The sequence below is a fragment of the Synchiropus splendidus genome, chromosome 12, assembly GCF_027744825.2.
Source record: "Synchiropus splendidus isolate RoL2022-P1 chromosome 12, RoL_Sspl_1.0, whole genome shotgun sequence".
In the NCBI taxonomy this organism is placed as follows: domain Eukaryota; kingdom Metazoa; phylum Chordata; class Actinopteri; order Syngnathiformes; family Callionymidae; genus Synchiropus; species Synchiropus splendidus.
This window is the reverse complement of record NC_071345.1, coordinates 4,319,814-4,338,058: the sequence shown is the minus strand read 5'-3', so window position 1 is coordinate 4,338,058 and position 18,245 is coordinate 4,319,814. Positions and strand designations below refer to the sequence as shown.

Genomic DNA, 18,245 nt, shown 5'->3' with positions numbered 1-18,245 from the left:
ATGGCAGGCGGACAGGGGCCGCCTGTGGCCCCCCGGCAGCACCTCACCCAGGTCTGCTATAACATGTACCAGCATGACCGTGAACCACAACACCAACAATCAATATTTAATACCATTTGTGAGTTGTGTAGCGAGACAAGAGAATGCATTAAATATTGGATGAGGCGGGTCAATAAATGCTCTTTTTGTGCGGGAAAAAAAATGATTAAAACCAGGAAGAAAACTTTCATTGGGGACTTTATTTCACCAGAGTTGGATATAAACAGTGTGGTAAAATACCGGCTAAGGCAGATCCTTAAATCGTATTGAGGTAAATATCAGCTATGAACAACCTTTAGTGTCGATACACACCACTCCTTGGCTGTAAGTGTGTTCACAGGGCCTTGGGGTTGGCGATCTTGCCCATGAAGACTATGCTGCGAGTGGAGTGCTCAAGAATGAAGGCCAAGAAAGGCCTGTCGAGTTTCATAGTTTGGGGCATGCTCATGGGCATGATTTCGATGGTGGTCGCGGCGGCTGCTTTGGTTCCTGTTTCGTCTACGCTCAGCACAGCCTTGTGCGTTGCCTGCAGAGAAAGGGATGAATGGATTATTGTTCTGCGGGACCAAAGCTAGCTGGAGAAGCAAGTGGTGAAGCCAACCTTGGACACTAGGAGTTTGACCTCCTCTGTAATGCCGGAGAAGTCAGCAGTGTTTGAGAACGCATCTGTTATTCCCAGTTCCTTCAGGGTGGCGTCCAGCGCAGCTTCAGCGGAGATGGTGAACTTGGGCATGAACAGCTCCACAGAGCTGCGGAAAACACAAGAGGATCATAGTAGGGGATTTGAAGTCTTGAAGTGTCCCGACTTACCTCCTGAAGACAGAGTCATGCCAGTGCCTGATGTACTCTTTGTTGATGTAGCCCTCCACCTCGGCCATCTTGCCCTCGTCGGGCAGAACAATCATCATGGAGGTGTTGCCTTTGTAGGGCAGCAGGATGACGCTGGTGTGGTTGTCAACGTCCTCGTAGAAGTCGAAGCGACCGGTGCGTTTCATCATGTCCACTTCAACCTGGGTGTCCTTGTCCACGTGGAACGCAGCCTTCTCGGTTTGGTTGGCATCGAACGGCCTCTCCCACTCTCCTGCAACATCGTGGCTTCAGTTTCTCCACAAATTTGGTATTGACCTACCACTTACCGCTGAAGTAGACGAAGCTGATCAGCACCATGGCCATTTCAGGGTCCAGTTCCTTCAGCTGATCCTTGATCATGTTGTTGGTCTTAGCAGCGATGTAGGAGTTGATCTTCTCCACGGCGCCATCGGACCGGAAGTCCACGTTGAAGGCCTCACTACTGTAGAAATGCTTGACGTCTTTCATAAACTTGTCCAACGGACTGAAGCCGTCACGCACAGCCAGAGCGTTGCCAAGTTCCAGCGTGTTCTTCTGGCCGTGGGCGACCATGTGGAACAGGTGCTCGTACGCTACATTGATGCCGTTCTGATCGTGATCGCTGTAGCCCAGGGTGGCAAACAGCTGCTTGTGGGTCTCGCCGCGAGCGCCGGTTGACAGCATGGACAGAGCCGTGGAGATGCCCAGCGGGGAGAAGAAGATGTTCTTTCCGGCAGGAGTTTTGGTCAACAGGTTTTTGTAGAGAGCAAAGCCAAAGTCGGCGTTGGGGGAGGACAGCTTGTGGCAGGCCATGTGTTCACCGGCGTGGTCATGGTTGTGGTCATGGCTGTGGTCATGGCTGTGGTCATGGCTGTGGTCATGGCTGTGGTCATGGCTGTGGTCATGGCCATGGTGGTGGTCTGCGGAGGCCGCAGCCAGCAGCAGGGCAGCACACACGCAACTTACAAAGAAACCACGCATCTTCACAACCTTGGAGTAAAAACAATTTACCATTATCTCAAACGTACTTTCAATGACTGGTCCAAGAAACGTCCGCAACTTACCAAGATTGTCTCCTCAGCAGCAGAACGATTCATTGAAAGCGCCCTGCTTTATACGAAACCTCGGTGGGTCAGCTGACATGACAAGCAATGATTAACCAACGCTTCTTCTGTCCAAATGGATATTGTGTCCCGACTATCTCAAGTGACGCAACACAAGTCGCCCTGTGCAACATGTGCAAAGAGCCAGAGGCGTTCAATGTGGAGTCACTTACATAACAGGTCTCCAAGCTACAGGCATTAATGCAAAGGCACAGTGTTTATTTCTAGTTTGTGCAGCTAAGGTAGGTATTTTATCTGCATTGTTGGATGGGGAAATAAAAAAATTTTTTTTTTTTTTTTAACTTTACAGAAGTTTATTTTTCAGTTGATATGTATGAAAGAGAAGTGAAGAAGACTTTATTTTCAATGTGGATGAAGAAAAACAGTCAAAAGAGATTTGGAAAACCAAGACTCTGTCCAACTTAGAATATATGTTTGAAATTCCTCCTGCCATCTTTGTCAAGGTTAAACCTACTGACGCTAAAGAACCCTGGAAATGTTGTCCATCATAAACGTATTTTATTCATATATATTCTTTACCCCACTTACCGCCATCGCTCTGCTTCAGTTGCAGAGTTTCACCTGGACTATGATCTTATTGAAAATACTAAAACATTTTCAGCAAGTATTTGATTCAATTGTTGATAAACATAAATGTGTACTGGAAAGTATCAAGGATGAGTTGAGAGACGCGCGCTGCAGGACAGTCAATTAAAAACAAAAATTCATTTTGAGGAAAACGTTTATTTTCAAACTACATTTAAACAAGAAATTGAACTCAACTGTACCCCACAAACTTGCAGCGTCTTGACTGAAGCCACGCAGCCGCTCGTGTTGTCAGAACTTTTTGACTAAACAGACACAAATACTGACATAGTACTGTGGTGCTACGTACGCGACAATAATGATGTACCGAGCAAGTCTTTACTTGTTCATAAGAAGATATAGGAGGCGACAGTGCCACTTACAGGAAAGTAGCACATAGTTTTAACTTCAGTCAAGCTGTGTCGCCCGGGGTCACCACCTTGACCTCTGCATACCTTGTGTTAGTCAGTGACGCCCCGTGTTCAGTCATGTTCTCTTCAGGCTTCTGCCTCAGCTGTGGCCAAATTTGCGAAACCACAGTTGCACAACAGCTGGAAAACCATGACTCGAACTGTGATGCACAGTTGTGTAGGTCCCGTTTAAAACAAGATTTAATTCAATTCTACTCATAATTCATCTGGATTGTCTTCAACAAATGGCAGTGTTTCTTCACTGTTGTGAGTGTGTGTGTTGCAGAAAACAAATCCAACAGACTGCGCCTTTAAAATGGAGGATGATGAAATATTTACAGCCTGCTAATCAATTCACTTGCTGTCGAGCTGAAGGACGGCGTGCAGATGGATGTACGCAGCACTCGGCTCCAGAGCGCCGGGCCACATTTCTCCAGTAGGGTGAACATTTTCACCGGGAGTGTTTCCACTGTGACAAATGACAGAAAGCAAGATTCTTCACCTCTGGAAGCGTCCAAGTCGACTGGAGCGCTCCGGTTTGTTTGTGTTGTCCACGAGTGGCTCGGGGTGATTCACTGCTGCTCGGATGCTTCGGGGCTCGATTATTCTTTGACGTGAACATGAGCAGCATTGCTTAATAACCTTGTTTAGAACAGCAGATTTACCTGAGGGGGGTCTGATGTCCTGATGTCTGCGACACCATTATAGTACTGTTCAAGTCACGACCAGTCAATAAAATAAACTATATAGGTACATAAGTTATATTGTGACAATGAACCCTCCCATTTTCTTGTCGCCTCTTTCTGCTCAGTGTAAATGTTTATTATAGTGGCACACTTCATGAAACAGCTCCCCGGGTTTTTATATAATATGAACTTTTATCATAGGCTTTGACAGAAGGTGGGAGATCTGAGTCGCTCTGACTCGTGTTATTGTACTTGTGCAGCCCACTGTTCGATGCGACAGACGCACCGGTGGGAAGTTTAAAGCCGCACTTTTGTCTCTGTAGTTTGACGGCATCTTTGCAACGCGAGACCAAAAAATAAAACACACACACACACAGTCAGATGAATAATTACACCACATGAAGTTATGGAGCATAAAATAAACAGCGTTGTAATGCAAACAAATACCTCTTTTGGCGTCTTGTCATGAGGGCTACTCAGTCCATGCAATTAAAATGCACCACCGCAACAGCAGATTAAAAAAGGTTCCTCAGGAGGATTGAACAAGTGACGAAATTTTGACATTGTCTCCATCTAAATCTGTTTTAAAAAAGTAATATATATCTTAAGATCACTTTTAACGCCATTTATTCAGAAACTTTAGATGGTAATATAAAGAAGCATTATTAAAATTGTACATCCAACTAATATCATTATTATTATTATTGTTATTATTATTATTATTATTATTATTATTATTATTATTATTACAAGGCACTATCATGACAGTTGTGTAAGAGCTGGTTTTGTTTTGTTTTGTTTTGTTGCGTTGCGTTGCGTTGCGTTGCGTTGCGTTGCGTTGCGTTGCGTTGCGTTGCGTTTTGTTTTGTTTTGTTTTGTTTTGTTTTGTTTTGTTTTGTTTTGTTGCATTGCGTTGCGTTGCGTTGCGTTGCGTTGCGCTGCGTTGCGTTGCGTTGCGTTGCGTTGCGTTTCATTTCGTTGTGTTTTGTTTTGTGCCGCGCCATGCCGTGCTGCGCTTTGTTTTGTTTTGTTCTTGGCAAATTATGTCATTGGCAACAGGATCGTAAAAAATCCTCAGTAGCAGAAATCACTTTTTAAATCTATATCCGCGAGCAACTATTTCTACGAAGCGTCACATGAACCGAGAGCGCCACCTTCCGATCTCTGTAAACAGGGACACTGTTCCATAATGCAGCATCAGCCCAGGTGTCATGTGCGGGGTTTTTACCTAGTCCTTCCACCTCCATCTGCTTCTCCTCCAAAAACGTTGCCTGTTAATGAACAAATGGCACAAAGTTAAAAATCCCTGCTGCGACGTGTAAATTGAACACGGTCTTAATGAGTGTTTCCTCCTCATGTTTGTGTAAAACCCCTTGATGTTACTCCAAAGCGATCTCAGATAAGTGCATACAGCAATTTAGCTCGGTCGTGTGAGCGAGAGAGAGAGAGAGAGAGAGAGAGAGAGAGAGAGAGAGAGAGAGAGAGCGTGTGAGGTACCAAGAACAAAAGAGAAAATGCTTCAGTAATGGAGGTGGAATGGTTTGTTTTCCGCAGCAATAGCAGCGATTCAGTCACAGGGATAAATTACAGCAATTTAAATGCTATTCATTCTCATCATTTTGTGAAAATGGAGAAACGCACTGTAAATCATGCTGTAATGTGTGGAAAATTGCACATGAACCAAAATACAATGGTAGCATTCGCCCTGCCGCGGGGAAATTGCTGACAGTGTCTTTTGTCCTCAATATGATATGAAATAGTGATTTGAAAACACAAACAAGAAATACGGAGCAAATGGACGTGGTATAGAACCATTTGTGTGGAGGTGGGGGGGAGGAGGTTGAGCGGAGAAGCGCTTCCAGCTGGTTATTGTGAAATATCAAATGGATGATATTGGCAGCAGAGGAAACATGCGGTGCACCAGTTTCATCTTCGCTCTCAGCGTTTCATCACAGGCAGAAACAAAGATTTGTGTGAGGAATAGTTCCTCTTGTCGCCGACTTCTTTCACGAGGATTTAGAGAGACTAAAACTAAACTGTCTATTAGTGATGGGTAGATGAGGTTTCATGAAACAGTGTCCTGATTTTCAGAGGCCACCAGAGGGCACTGTCTGCTGGAAAATGTTTGGACTTGAACAACTCATTCATTGAAACCTCACATCATTTCTAAACCATCTAGTGGCCTCTGTGACACTGTTTTATCAACCCTGCAGTACTGTTTCATGATACCTCACATCACTAGCATCAAGCTATTGTTTGTTAGAACATGTAATACACCTGCCGAGCCTGTGTGGTGCTGTAGTGTGACGGGGGAATAAAGGCACCACCTTACGCCAAAGACTGTTTAGCGGAGAGTGCCATCTAGTGGGCTCTGAGGACAATGAGTCCATCACTAAAAAACTGTTCTATAGTATCAACTGGTGATGAGCCGGTGAGGCTTCATGAAACAGTGTCCTGAGCTCAGAAGGTGGTGATCTAGGTTTGAATAAGACGTGAGGTTTTGATTTAAATAGTTCCCTTGAAGACAAAGATTTTACAGCAGAGTGCCATCTACTGGTCCCTAAAGTTAGTACACAGTTTCATGAAGCCTCATCAACCCGTCACTAGTATCTACTACTGAGCTAGTGTTTGGGAGATCGACTTTAACAACAAGCAGAAAAAGGTCCATTGGCATCGCTGTCTGAGGCTCTGGGCTGGTGAGGCTTCATGAAACAGTGCCCTGATGCCATCAATCCTCCCATTATTCGCAAACAGAATGAGGCCCATCACTAGCTGCATTCAAGTGGTGCAGGAACGTCTGAGTTCCAGAGCTGCCAGTCCGCTAATAACCAGAAAACAAATGACCATCACCACATGTGGAACTTGTTTTACTGAAATTATTGCAATGTTTTTTCTCGCTCTATTGAGCTCCACCCCGAATTTTAGACTTAGAAAATTCTAAAATTATTATATGTACAGGTCTGCATAACATTGTATCCTTGTTAACATTAAATAAAAGAAAAAATATTTTAGTAAACAGTAGTAATAGTAAGTCACACAGATCCACTTCTAATAAACAATAACTTTACTAGCATTGTTTTTGGCGTCTTCCTGGGGGGCTGCGGAGCCCCGACAGGTCAGCAGTGTTTGGATATAACAGCCATTTTATAACTTATGGCACTGATCACTGCAACAACTCTCACACTCCTCTCATTGATCCAGAGACCCGGCAGGTTGATCGCACATAAGAGCGGCCAAACTCCAGCTTGAGGGAAGTGCTGTTCTCGTGGTTCAACACGGGGGCGGTGTTGAAACCGCATCGATCCGGGGGGGCTGAGCTCTTGACCCATGGGTTGAGGTGCGAGCAAACACAGGACTTTTCTATGAAATCGTGTACATTATCAGAGCCAGGACAGTAATGTAGATCGCTTAAACACCAGCGAATAGAAGAGTCCCACTGCCAGACAAAAGCCGTTCACGCAGGAGAGAAACACTGAGCCGTGTATTTATATCTGTGATATCAGTGGAAGTGGCTCGGTCTTAATTAGATTAGAGACGGAATTTAGAAGTTGACTGATTCAGAAATGTCAAAACCTTCATTAAGCATTATCGCCTTAATCTCTCTGTCAATTCTGCTTCTAATGAAACAGCCGGTGGTGTGGGATTGGCAGCGGCCACAGACCCTGCGTGTGACGGCTGGTGCTGCGATGCCACCATGTGGCTGACGCTGACAAGAGCAGCGTGTTCTGACAGGTCTGACCCTGACTCGGAGCTGTTGCTCTTGTTACCCATCTTCTGAGACTACGGGTAGAACTCGGCACTCAGATGTTCCATGCACATCCTGTCTTTATATCCAGGATTGCATTGAATAACCAGAAAAGCTTTCCCTCCTCAACCCTGTCAGAGACCTTTGGGGGTGTTTTTTTAACTGTCTGGCGTAAGAGCAGCAGTCTGTCCACGCTTGCTGCATTTTCTTGCTTTCTTTTGAGACAGCTCAACCATCCAAGGATCAATGTCTAAGAGCTATTTATACTTATGCTGCCTTCCAGTTGTCACCCTCAGGAATGCAATTCAAGATGGCCGCTCAGCATATAAACAATAAGCAGAGCTTGTGGAATTAACATATATTCAACTCCTTTTTTTCTTTCTCTAAATCAGTAGTGTTTGACTTAGATATATAGAAATGTATCTGGAGTATAACCTTAAATGCTCACGCTGTATACACAAACTACAAGGTGGACCGTGCTAACAGTAGTGATGTGTCGGTGAAGCATCATGAAACAGTATTGTTGGGTTGATGAAACAGTGTCCTAATTCTCAGAGGTCACTAGATAGCGCTCTTGGTTTAGAAATGATGTGCGGTGCCAATGTGTTTGTTGTTCAAGTCCAAACATTTTACAGCAGACAGCGCCCTCTGGTGGCCTCTGAAAGTCAGGATACTGTTTCATGAAACCTCATCTACTCATCACTAGCTAACAGTGGACACTGTCACGCTTTGGTAACTGGAACAGAGCTGTGACTTGACACATCAAACTAACTGGAACACAGTATTACACGCTGGTTTTGGCAACTGCGTACAACGATACTGCAGATGAACTGAATTGTTAAGTGCTCTGAAATTATTATTATTGATTTAACATGATTCTGTGGATAATGTTTAGGATATTGAATGTTACAGTCAATTAAAGATTGTCACTCATATTTTGGCGGCGATTCCTCGGACAGCACTTCTGTATTGTTCAACGTCGTGTGCCATGAAAAACAGGCCGAGTGTTTATAAACAAGTCAGTTTTATATGAAACAGAAAAGAACCATGACATGTTGAAAAAAAAATCAGTCACTTGAGCATCTGTCACTGACAAATGCAAACATCAGCAATGACACAGCTAGAGCCTCCGTCTCCGTTTTGTGTTGACAAATGGAGATAGCTATAAAACACCTTATCAGAACAAGGGATGAAAAATGACCCTTCAGTCACCACTTTCATTTGCTCACACACACATATTCACACACATTCAAAACATGCTTTTAAAAAACTGTCCTCCGATTGAATAAATCTGAAAAACTGTGTATTCATTCAGACAATTTTGGTAATTCAGTCCCTGGTGCATCTTACATGTGGCACTAATATATAATAAGTAATATTGTTTTGTGTATATATATATATATATATATATATATATATATATATATATATATATATATATATATATATATATATATATATACACACACACACACACATATATACGTATATATACACATATATATATATAGAGAGAGAGAGAGTAAAATTGTTATTTGACATGCCATTTTTAATGTTAATAGATTGTTTGCCAACCTTAAAATCAATCCAAGCCTTTTTATTTTTCAGCATGAAGACGTCATACGTAGATGATCTATATCCAGATATGAATCCAGCTCTGCTTTCAATAAAACTCCCTCAGCGGCTAACTTGTTCAAACCTGAAGTGAAAGTGAAATTGTTCATATTCCAGTCGAGTAAATGTAGTGTACACAGGAGCAGCGCATTAGCCGGGATAACAACATTATGTGGATCGTACTGGCGCCGGCTCTGAGAGCCAAACCGAATCATTAAATGTTGTCTTCTGGGAAATTTTGTGACACAGATAAAGAGGCAAGCTGAGCCCTAAGTGCCCATGTTTGGCTCATTAGAGGGAGAGCTTGCTAATAAGCGTGACTTAATGGGAAGGCAGCGCTGCGGGGAGCTCAGAGGTTCATTTGAGGCAGGATGAGGTAGCAGTAGAGCAGCAGCCACAGGACCCCGAGCAGCGCCAGCTCTAATGGGGTTATGTCACAAGAGGCTGGTGGAGACTGAAGGACGCGTCCACCCTCGGCCCCGACGCTGCTGGAAAGTTTAAAACACACACGAGTTAGAGACAAAGCTCTGCTGTGGAGAAGAAAACAGTCAACAACAAATATGGTTTTGATGAGGAGCAACAAAAAAGCTTTCAGCGTTCTGTGTTTTCTTTTGGTGTTCAAAACAGTCCTATCAATGTCTTCTTCCTCTTTTCTTTTTTTATATTTTATCAACTTTTAGCAGATGATGAGTTCTCGTTGAGTGTCCCAGGGTCTTGTTCACGAGTGACGGAAGCCTCGAGTCTGATCAGGTGAGGAAAGAGCTGAGCCATAAGGCAGAAATCTAGACGTCCCATCTGCGAGATGGTTGGTTTCTCTGACAGGATGATACTCCTCACTAGACACCTCAAACTGAGAGGAGACTAGAGGCCGTTCCTCCTGTTTGACTGAGGAACACCTTGTTATTCTTTTTTTATTTTGCTGCATTTAAAATAAGTGAGTGAGATCATATCATTTACTGAAGAAAAAACGAGCACCTACCTCGGCGGCAGGAGTGACGGGTGAAAAGTTCGGTCTCCATTGGACAGCGCCGTCCCACTGATGCGGTTCATTTTTGACCTTGTGCCATTTGTGTGTCGCTCAGATCTTCCACGGTTCAGTCCTCCGTCTTTCGCGTTTCGATCCTCTAGCAACTGACTGCCGTGATCTCTGCGCAGACTTCTATCACAAGCTGTTCTTCCTCCTCCTCCATCTGATACCAACAGAGGCTCCGGTGTCTCTCTGCTGTTCTGTTTCTCCACAAACACTCCTTCCTTTGAGTTCCCCTCCAGCTCTCCATCCAGGATCACGTCCTCCGCCGTTTCCTCCTCCACTCTCTGAACCTGTCTTCTCACGTGAGGCTGGAAATCATCCTCACCCAGCTCCAGGATGTAGCTGTAGGCATCCTCCTCATCAGAGTCCAGCACTGCTAAGTTGTAGATTCCCTCCTCAGAGCTCAAAGAGAAGTGACTCTCTCTTGGTTTGCTGGGATGCTGCCCGCCCTTCTCCATCCACGATCGGATGTCCGGGCTCGCCACGCCGGCGTCCAGCGGGCTGGGAGGCTGCGGAGCTCTCCTCCAGCTGAGATGAGACGGTTCAAGAGCTCCTCCTGGAGATCTTCTGGACCAGCGTCTCCAGAGGTCCTGCTCTCTGCTCCAGATTTGGACGGATGGACCTTCAGGCGGAATCTCTCCCTCGGGGCCTGAATCATCAGGCCAGGACGGGTGGGCCACATTTTTACGCTCTGCTGGGAGCTCCTGCCAAACAAAGTTGTGTTTTGCTAAGTCAGCAGTATGAAACTTTATTTTCACAACATATGAATTCAGGTCCTCTTCTGTTTATCCACATTAAAAACAAAAGTACACCCTTAATGCGACACTATATGTTTTGTTTTTAATATATATTTTAAATAGAAGTAGAATTTCTTGGATTAAATTCATCTGCCTGTCCCATATTTTTATTTAGTTTTGAATGTTTGTCTTTTCAATTCAACTGGTTGTAATGAGTTTAGAGAGTGGTTGGCATTTCAGTTTTTGAAAAATGCTTAGTTTCAGTTGAATTTTTTTTTTAGGTTTTAGTGGTGTTAGGTGTTAGTTTTAGTTCTTTGTCTTTGTTTTTTTTTTCTTCAATACAGGGTGTTGGATTAAGATTGAAGGATGAAATAGGTCACAAACACCTCAACAAAAAGGCACTATTTAAAATACAGCATTAAGTTTGGATATGACGCTTTCGCCCAACTACCACCGTCGCAGCAGTCCGCGTTGTCAGGTCAGGTCAGGTCAACACACGTCACGTCACAGACTCGACATGCCGCACCTGGCCCACAGCTATCACAAAGCCAGCCGAGCCAAAATAAATGGTTTTTAAATCATCCCAAAATGTTTCTTTAGGGTATAAATAAAGACAAGGACAAAGGACAATTTCGCCTTAATTTGGGTTTTTGGGGTGCAGTTTCAGTTACTTATCGTTTCATGAAAAACTTAGTTTTTATTTTCATTTTAGCTAACGGAAGTGATTTATGATTCTGGTTTTCGTTTTTTCCTTTTACCTTTTTGCCACCCTTTACGAGTCAAAGAGGGGGCTGCAATAATACTGTAATTATTATTATTATTAATCTCTTTTTTTAAGTGTAAAATGAAAGGGATTTTATACAGTTGCTCATCAGCATTTAGAGGTGAAATGCATCACGCCACAACCAAACCTATCATTTTGAAAACCAAACTGAAAATGAAAATGAAAAAACTAAGAAAATATTGAACTGAATTTTTTGCATTATGTTTCAAATGCAGCCTGAACAGGAACCAGACAGCAGCACGACTGGAAATGACTCTGATTCATGAGGAGACCACTGACTCATCTGCGGTACTTGGCAAATAACAATAGGTTCGGCATCAAAGGGACCATCTACGGACGAAGTGTGTGTATTTTGTGATTCTTAAAGTGGCTCTGACCCGGTCTGAGTGCTGTCCCAGGAACATGGAGACGTAGGTGATGATGGACTGCTCATCAGGGGAGGAACGCAGCACATCTGGTGGAAACACAAAACAAGATGAACGAGTACTTTTATCCCACAATCATTCATCTTCTGCTTCCCATTTCCTGCATACTTGGAGTCTCTGCCAGCTACATGGGACAAAAGGCCAGTGACACCCTGAACAGTCCATCAGCAGCCATCGTGCGCTCACACACCATACGATTTGATCCCCCAAGTGGGAGGAAACCAGAGGGAGAGTCAAGTATCACCACTCAGAAAGATGCTAGTTCACCTCAACCCTGGGGTTGTTGCGACAGTAGCTTGATATGAACTGGTTAAAACAAAAATATATCTGTCACAAAAACCCGCAATCGTGAGGAAGTGAGGTGTAGTGGAAAACTATTGTCCTCAAAACTAGAGAACTCAGCGCTCCGCCCCCCAAGATGATGTCACTTGGCGTCGGATGTCCCAGTCGGAAGTCGGCTGAAGTCTCACCACCCCGAGTTTCCCCTCTGTGGGAGCATTAAAGGACGTCTAATGTGAATCCAAGATGGCTGCTTGGAGCGTCAGCAAAGAGGAGACCCCCTGTAATATACTCGATTTCTGACCGTTTGTTCTCTAAATCAGTCGGATACATAGTCTTGTTTAACACACGTATACAGAAATGTTTCTGTAGTGTAATCGTAAAAGTTCATGTTGTAAATGTGAACTGCGAAAGCAGTCGCTAACGCTAGCCTGGTCGCTGCCTGTGACACTCACTGCTCCTGGAGCGTAACTGGGACGCACTGAACTCTCCTGAGTCGCAATTCCCACTTCCCACTTTCAAGGTAGCACACACACAAACACACCATCATTGCCATAATGCTTTCCCCGCTCTCTCAAACTAAACTTAACCATCCAAAACAAATGGTTCAACTTAACCAGGACTCAAACTTGAACCTTGTTGTTCTTCAAACTGAGGCTTAACCTTGTTGGCTCTGGCAAACGGAGGCCAAAAGGAGGTGTTTTTTTCCCATGAAATCTGGCCTCACAAGGACAGGATGCTTAAACACACAGTGTTTTTACCGAAGAGTCACGTGATCATGTTTCATCATGAGTCATTTTTGCATTTTCAGCTGACTCGTCATTCGTCACGCTCAAAGTCGACACACTCATTCTGTGATGAGAGGCAGTCTGTTTCGACAAAGTGACTCAGCAGTGAAACATTGAATAATTTTCACAATAAATAGGATTTGGAGGCAACACTTCGAGCTAACTGAAGCTTGAATCTTTCAGTTCTGGCTTCAAAGGACACCCTTCAAAGGGAGGGTCGCGGGCCGCAGGCGGCCTGTGCGATAGTCGACTGGCTATGACATCATTTATTTTGCGTCAGTCACCAGGAAGAAAAAACAGGCACAACAAGGTCCATAATGCACTGCAACAGTCGGAGCCAAAGGTCCTAATTTGTGCCTGAAAATCAGTTCAGTCAAACCCAATAAATGCAAATCCAGTTTGGGCCTATTTGGTTTTGTCTCTGCCCACACTTGACTTGGACCCATGTGATTTAAATCTCCCAGAACGAAGCGGCCTTGTTCACATGACTGAGATTCAGTTAAGGAGGAATGTGGGTTCAAACCCTCGGGCTCCAGCAAGGGCGGTATCTCCAGGCTCCGCTGGGCGACGGCGAAGGCCTGCTGCATGTTCTCTGTGGGCTCTCTGGACAGACTCTCCCTCAGGTCCACCAGCGCCGGGTTCAGGGATTTAATGAGGGCCAGGAAGGCCAAACCGCTCCTCCAGCTTTTCCCAAAGTCATGCACCTCCACTCCAAATCTGGGAATTGAAATCATCACACGTGATTTTTAAGTCCTTCAGCTGCTGTGCCTCTCTCTGCTGACTCACGGTGATGTGCATTTTTGGGCCCACTTCAAGAGGCTTTTCAGAGTTTTCCCCTGGTACTTGGGCTTCCTGGCCGCCTTCCTTCCCTTGCTCGGAAGAGTTCTGCTGGAGTAGCCGCCAGTGTCGCCTGGCGGAGGTGAGATGTCACTGGATTGAACACTGGTCGATAAGGACGAGAGGCTGGAAGATAAACGCCTCTGGAGGCCCGCGGTCACCTCTTTCACCTGTATTAAAGGCGAACATCAGATTAGGGAGTAGAAACAAACCGTCTTGTCTTGAAAGTGCAGATTTCTAGTCTGAGATATGTGGGAGGATTGGTGACAGACAATCCACCTGAAAGTGCAAGATGATGTTCCAGACAAGGGTGAGGACGACAGACGGGAGACCGTCAGCGACGCCTGAGGCGTCAACGCCAAGCAGCTTCACCTGGGACACGAGAGAAAGATGGCGTGATGTGAAGTCATACGGATTGTCATTCATTTGTTTATTCAAATTCATCAATGCAAATAGCAGATGAATCACATATAAACTTTCGCAGGGAACATTCTTCAGCACATTGCTGCTTTATAAAGTGACAAAAAATAAATAAAATGAGACTGTGATGAAAAATTGTGTAGTAATAAACCTCAGTGTTAAAGCAGCAAAACTCTTCACTCATCTCTGGAATACAGCACAGAATTCATTGAACTTGTACTTTCTTTATCAACCTAGTTTTTGCTTTGAAGTTGTCCTGTGATGAGGAATTTGAGATGGACTTCAGAGGTTTCATGAAACAAAAGCAAAAGAAAATTTTAAACAAACAAAAATATGCATGAATGACACTGTTCAACTAAAATATTGGCTCTTATTTTCGACTTCCACCACAGAACTAAATGTGTTTCCTCTAAATTAAAAAAAAAATCAAGTATGCTCAGAAGGTGGCGCTCTTGCTTCAAAAATGAGGACGCTGTTTCATGAAGCCTCACCAGCCAGCTATCACTAGCTACAAGCTGAAGCAGACTCAGTCCTTCTGAGAACCACGGTATCATTGGGAGGGAAGGGAAACATGAGGGAATATCCGGTCCTTCCATAGCTGAACCGTCCCCAGCACTCACATGTCTGTCGTCCAGGAAAGCCAGAGCTTTGGATATGTTGTTCAGTCTGAATATGCGATGAGGAGACGACCTGAACCTGTAGAGCTGAGATAAGGAGTGAGATATCATGGGTCAGCACACATCTGGGCTCAGGCTTTATTCCTACCAGCCTGCATCCAGTCAGCTCCTCCAGCAGAGCCATGAGGATCCGCCCATCCTGGATCTCCCTGATCAGGTCGGTCACCACCATGGGAGGGTCACGCTACACGCAGGTTTGAGGGTGTTTTCAGTGCAAGATAACAGGCGTGTGTGTGTGGACGTTGTGTGTGTAGACTCACGTTCTGTAGAAACATGTTCATCCAGCGGGTGTAGGTTCTGATCTGCACAGCTCTCTTGTCGTCTGATGATGAACAACAGTCAAACTATTACGGCTCAAACATCCGACGTGAAAAAATACGTCGGAAATAGCAAACAAGTCTGTTATGAAATTACATGAATATAACTAGAAAAAACTGTTGAGATATAAATGTGAAAATATTGGATCATAAAAAACAGGGGCAACTTTGTTAATGTTAGCTGTTATTAATATTGATTTTCTTATTAATAACTTGCACATTTTGCTTTGATGTAGGGAAATGTTTGAGGGGAAAATACTGTATTGAAAAGGTAATAATAGATTTTGTTTCTCAAGAGCGAATATTGCTTCAGAAATGTAATGTAATATGAAAAGGTTACTGTCTCATAAGAAATAAAACAGAATGAAACGTTTAAAAATTCAGTTGCATATATATATGTATGTGTGTATTTAACGGTTTTCATGCTGGAAAAATAAGAAGAATGTAGAAACATTGTTTATAATGTTTATGTTCTGCAGTTTCATTTTCAATTTTGTGAAATGGTTTTCAAAATACCATTGACACATTGAGATTTTTCAGGAAACATTTCAAAAAGGCCAAAATGATTAGGAATAAATCACTATTCATTTCCAGTGAAAGATATATTTTTAAAATATAAATGACAAAAAAAATAAATGTAATTCAAGGTTTTAAAGTGTCACGAAAAAAGTTTAAAGTACGTAACAAGAGAAGAAAAAAAGTTTATATAAAAGGCACCGTAAGATTGTTCTGGTATAAAAATGTCATTAAAAAGATCACATGAATGAATAATATAATTTGTTCATAATATTGTCTATTATTGTTAATTTTAGTGTTTTTAAAAATATGTTTAGCTATTGTTTTCAACAGAGAAAATATGATTAGAAACAGCATTGAAACATAAAAACGTGTGATAGTACTTGGTTTGAAATTTTTTCTTTGATTTTTATGTTTTTGAATGGATTTTGAATATAAAGAAGCAAGTAAATGAAGGAAATGATGAAACCAAACTTGACCAGAGAGGAATCAACTGAGGACTGATGATGATGTTTGATAGTCATGAAGCAGCTTGTGAGTTAGTGGTGTTTAATATTTAAAATTGGCATTAATTTACAGCAAACTCTGCCAATGGTTCAGTGTTTTCGACTCGAACAAGGTGAGTGTGAGTGTGTGTGTGTGTGTGTGTGCGTGTGGTCCGCTGGTACCTTGAGGCGGCTGCTGCACGTGATCCTGGCTGATGGCTTGTGAATCCCAGTCGCTCTGCTGCTGCCGCTGCTGCATTTTGATCCGTCTCACATCTGCATTCGACCCATAGCTCAGCTCACCGTATCTGGAGCCCAAATGGGGCTCGACTTCTCTGCGATGAGCAGAGTGAGGCGGTGACTCCTGCCTGAACACGCTGGAACCACCTCCCCCAGACATGCTGAGCCAGTCAGCCACCACTCCCTCCGAGACCTTTTGCCATGAAGCTTTATTGCACATGCAGCATCATAAAATTCCTTCGGTGGAGGCGGTCCATTAAAAACAAGGTGGAGGGAGCCAGAATCACCATGTTGGGCTTTGAAGCCTTCCCCTGCAGAGGCCTGCTGTAAATCAGATGGTTTCACTGAAGCGCATACCTGGGACGACTGCACACGTGGTCATCTGAGGCTGAGGCAGAGACCTGATGTGGGACACGTGGAGACTCATGAAACCGCTTCATTTCAGGCTTTTACAAGTTCACTCAGAGTTCGATTCTACGATGAAGCAAACTTTGTTTTAAAGGCCACAAATGCTTTACACTCGTGCAGACAAAAGACCTGGAAACCACCAGTGAAATAAGGATAAAGATAAAAAGACCAATAACAAGTTGTTCTTTTGGCAAAAACAGAGGTGCAATCTGGAATGAATCCATATCAAACAAACAAGCTGTTGCAAAACTCAGAACCCAGATCAGATGGAAGCATGGAAGTCAACCATGACTGCTTGAAATAACGTTCAAAATTTGAACGAAAACAAACATAAGAGAAAGAATCGATTGCACAAGCGTCTGAGGGCACTGATTTTCAACCAGTTCCTACAAGAAACATAACACAATCTGACCAGCAGAGGGCGGTTTATCGCCGTTTTCTGCTGAGCTACTTTTTTTTAATTGAGTTGTACTTAAACAACTAAGTGTCGCGTGATATTTAGGTGCTGGCGGATTTATAAACAGAACAAACAATATTTATGTCTGAAAATAAGCACAAGTAAGGACCAGAATTTTTTACGTTTTATTGTCATTATTCAAGACTAGAAAAGCTTTCAGCTTCAGTCCAGTATTAATAAGACCCCACACGACTGCTTAAGACCCTTAAGATCTTCAGTCTAACACTCTCCCAATGAGTTAAATACAGTGGTACCTCAGCTCTCCACCACAATCCGTTCCAGACGGCCGTTCGACAAGCGATTTGTTCAAAATCTGAATCGATTTTTCCCCATTACAATGAATGGAAAAAGAAATAATGCGTTCTGAGCCTTAAAACAGTCTTTTGTAGGAGTGAACGTAGAGTGTCTGCTGCAGGTGCGCTGTTCCTCTATGTGTGTGGCCGCTGCATGTGGGAGGGGTTGCCGAGTGAGTGACGTCTCTCCAGAAGGGAAGAGGTGCCCAGTGCGTGCGAGAGTGTGCCAGGGAGCAGTGTTCAACCAGGAGTCCTCCTCTTGGTTCAAACAATATCTGTCTGGCGAGCCTTTCCTCTACCTGCCTTAAGAAAGGTGGCGTCCACACGACAGACACGCCACCGCCGTGGAAGGCAGGGCTCTGTCCAAAGAACATCGCACGTGAATCCCCTGCTCCTCCAGAGGCCACGCCTTTTCATTCTTTGAGATGCTTTGTGCCAACGTGTGGAGCCCATGAGCAACGGTCTGTGCAGAGGGCAATAAAACAATGGCAACAATGGAAAAAATTAAAGGTATGGATTCATTTAGAGTTCAGATACCACAG

The 18,245-nt window shown here is 43.7% G+C and overlaps 2 protein-coding genes and 1 non-coding gene across 4 annotated transcripts; all 3 read right to left on the bottom strand.

Annotated features, from left to right (window-relative positions):
* Positions 1 to 219: 219 nt before the first annotated feature.
* On the bottom strand, positions 220 to 2,074 carry LOC128768337 (alpha-1-antitrypsin homolog). Its single transcript, XM_053881154.1, has 5 exons — positions 1,932 to 2,074; positions 1,176 to 1,857; positions 850 to 1,120; positions 641 to 788; positions 220 to 565 (listed from the first exon to the last, which is right to left on the bottom strand). Exons 1-5 carry the CDS (start codon positions 1,962 to 1,964, stop codon positions 374 to 376), a joined length of 1,326 nt encoding a protein of 441 aa, XP_053737129.1. The 5' UTR covers positions 1,965 to 2,074; the 3' UTR covers positions 220 to 373.
* A 6,373-nt stretch (positions 2,075 to 8,447) lies between these two features.
* Positions 8,448 to 16,935, bottom strand: clmnb (calmin b). Of its 2 annotated transcripts, none has more exons than XM_053881155.1 (10): positions 16,489 to 16,935; positions 15,248 to 15,309; positions 15,076 to 15,171; positions 14,931 to 15,014; positions 14,170 to 14,262; positions 13,840 to 14,060; positions 13,577 to 13,770; positions 11,939 to 12,015; positions 9,990 to 10,744; positions 8,448 to 9,498 (listed from the first exon to the last, which is right to left on the bottom strand). In XM_053881155.1, the coding sequence occupies exons 1-10, from the start codon at positions 16,763 to 16,765 to the stop codon at positions 9,360 to 9,362; spliced, it is 1,998 nt and encodes a 665-aa protein (XP_053737130.1). In that variant the 5' UTR covers positions 16,766 to 16,935; the 3' UTR covers positions 8,448 to 9,359. The 2 variants fall into 2 exon arrangements, with proteins under 2 accessions (XP_053737130.1, XP_053737132.1); XM_053881157.1 differs by having other exon boundaries at positions 8,448 to 9,495.
* A 987-nt stretch (positions 16,936 to 17,922) lies between these two features.
* Positions 17,923 to 18,196, bottom strand: LOC128768931 (small Cajal body-specific RNA 13). Its single transcript, XR_008416321.1, has one exon. It is a non-coding gene; the product is annotated as a small Cajal body-specific RNA 13 (non-coding RNA).
* Between the last annotated feature and the right edge of the window lie 49 nt (positions 18,197 to 18,245).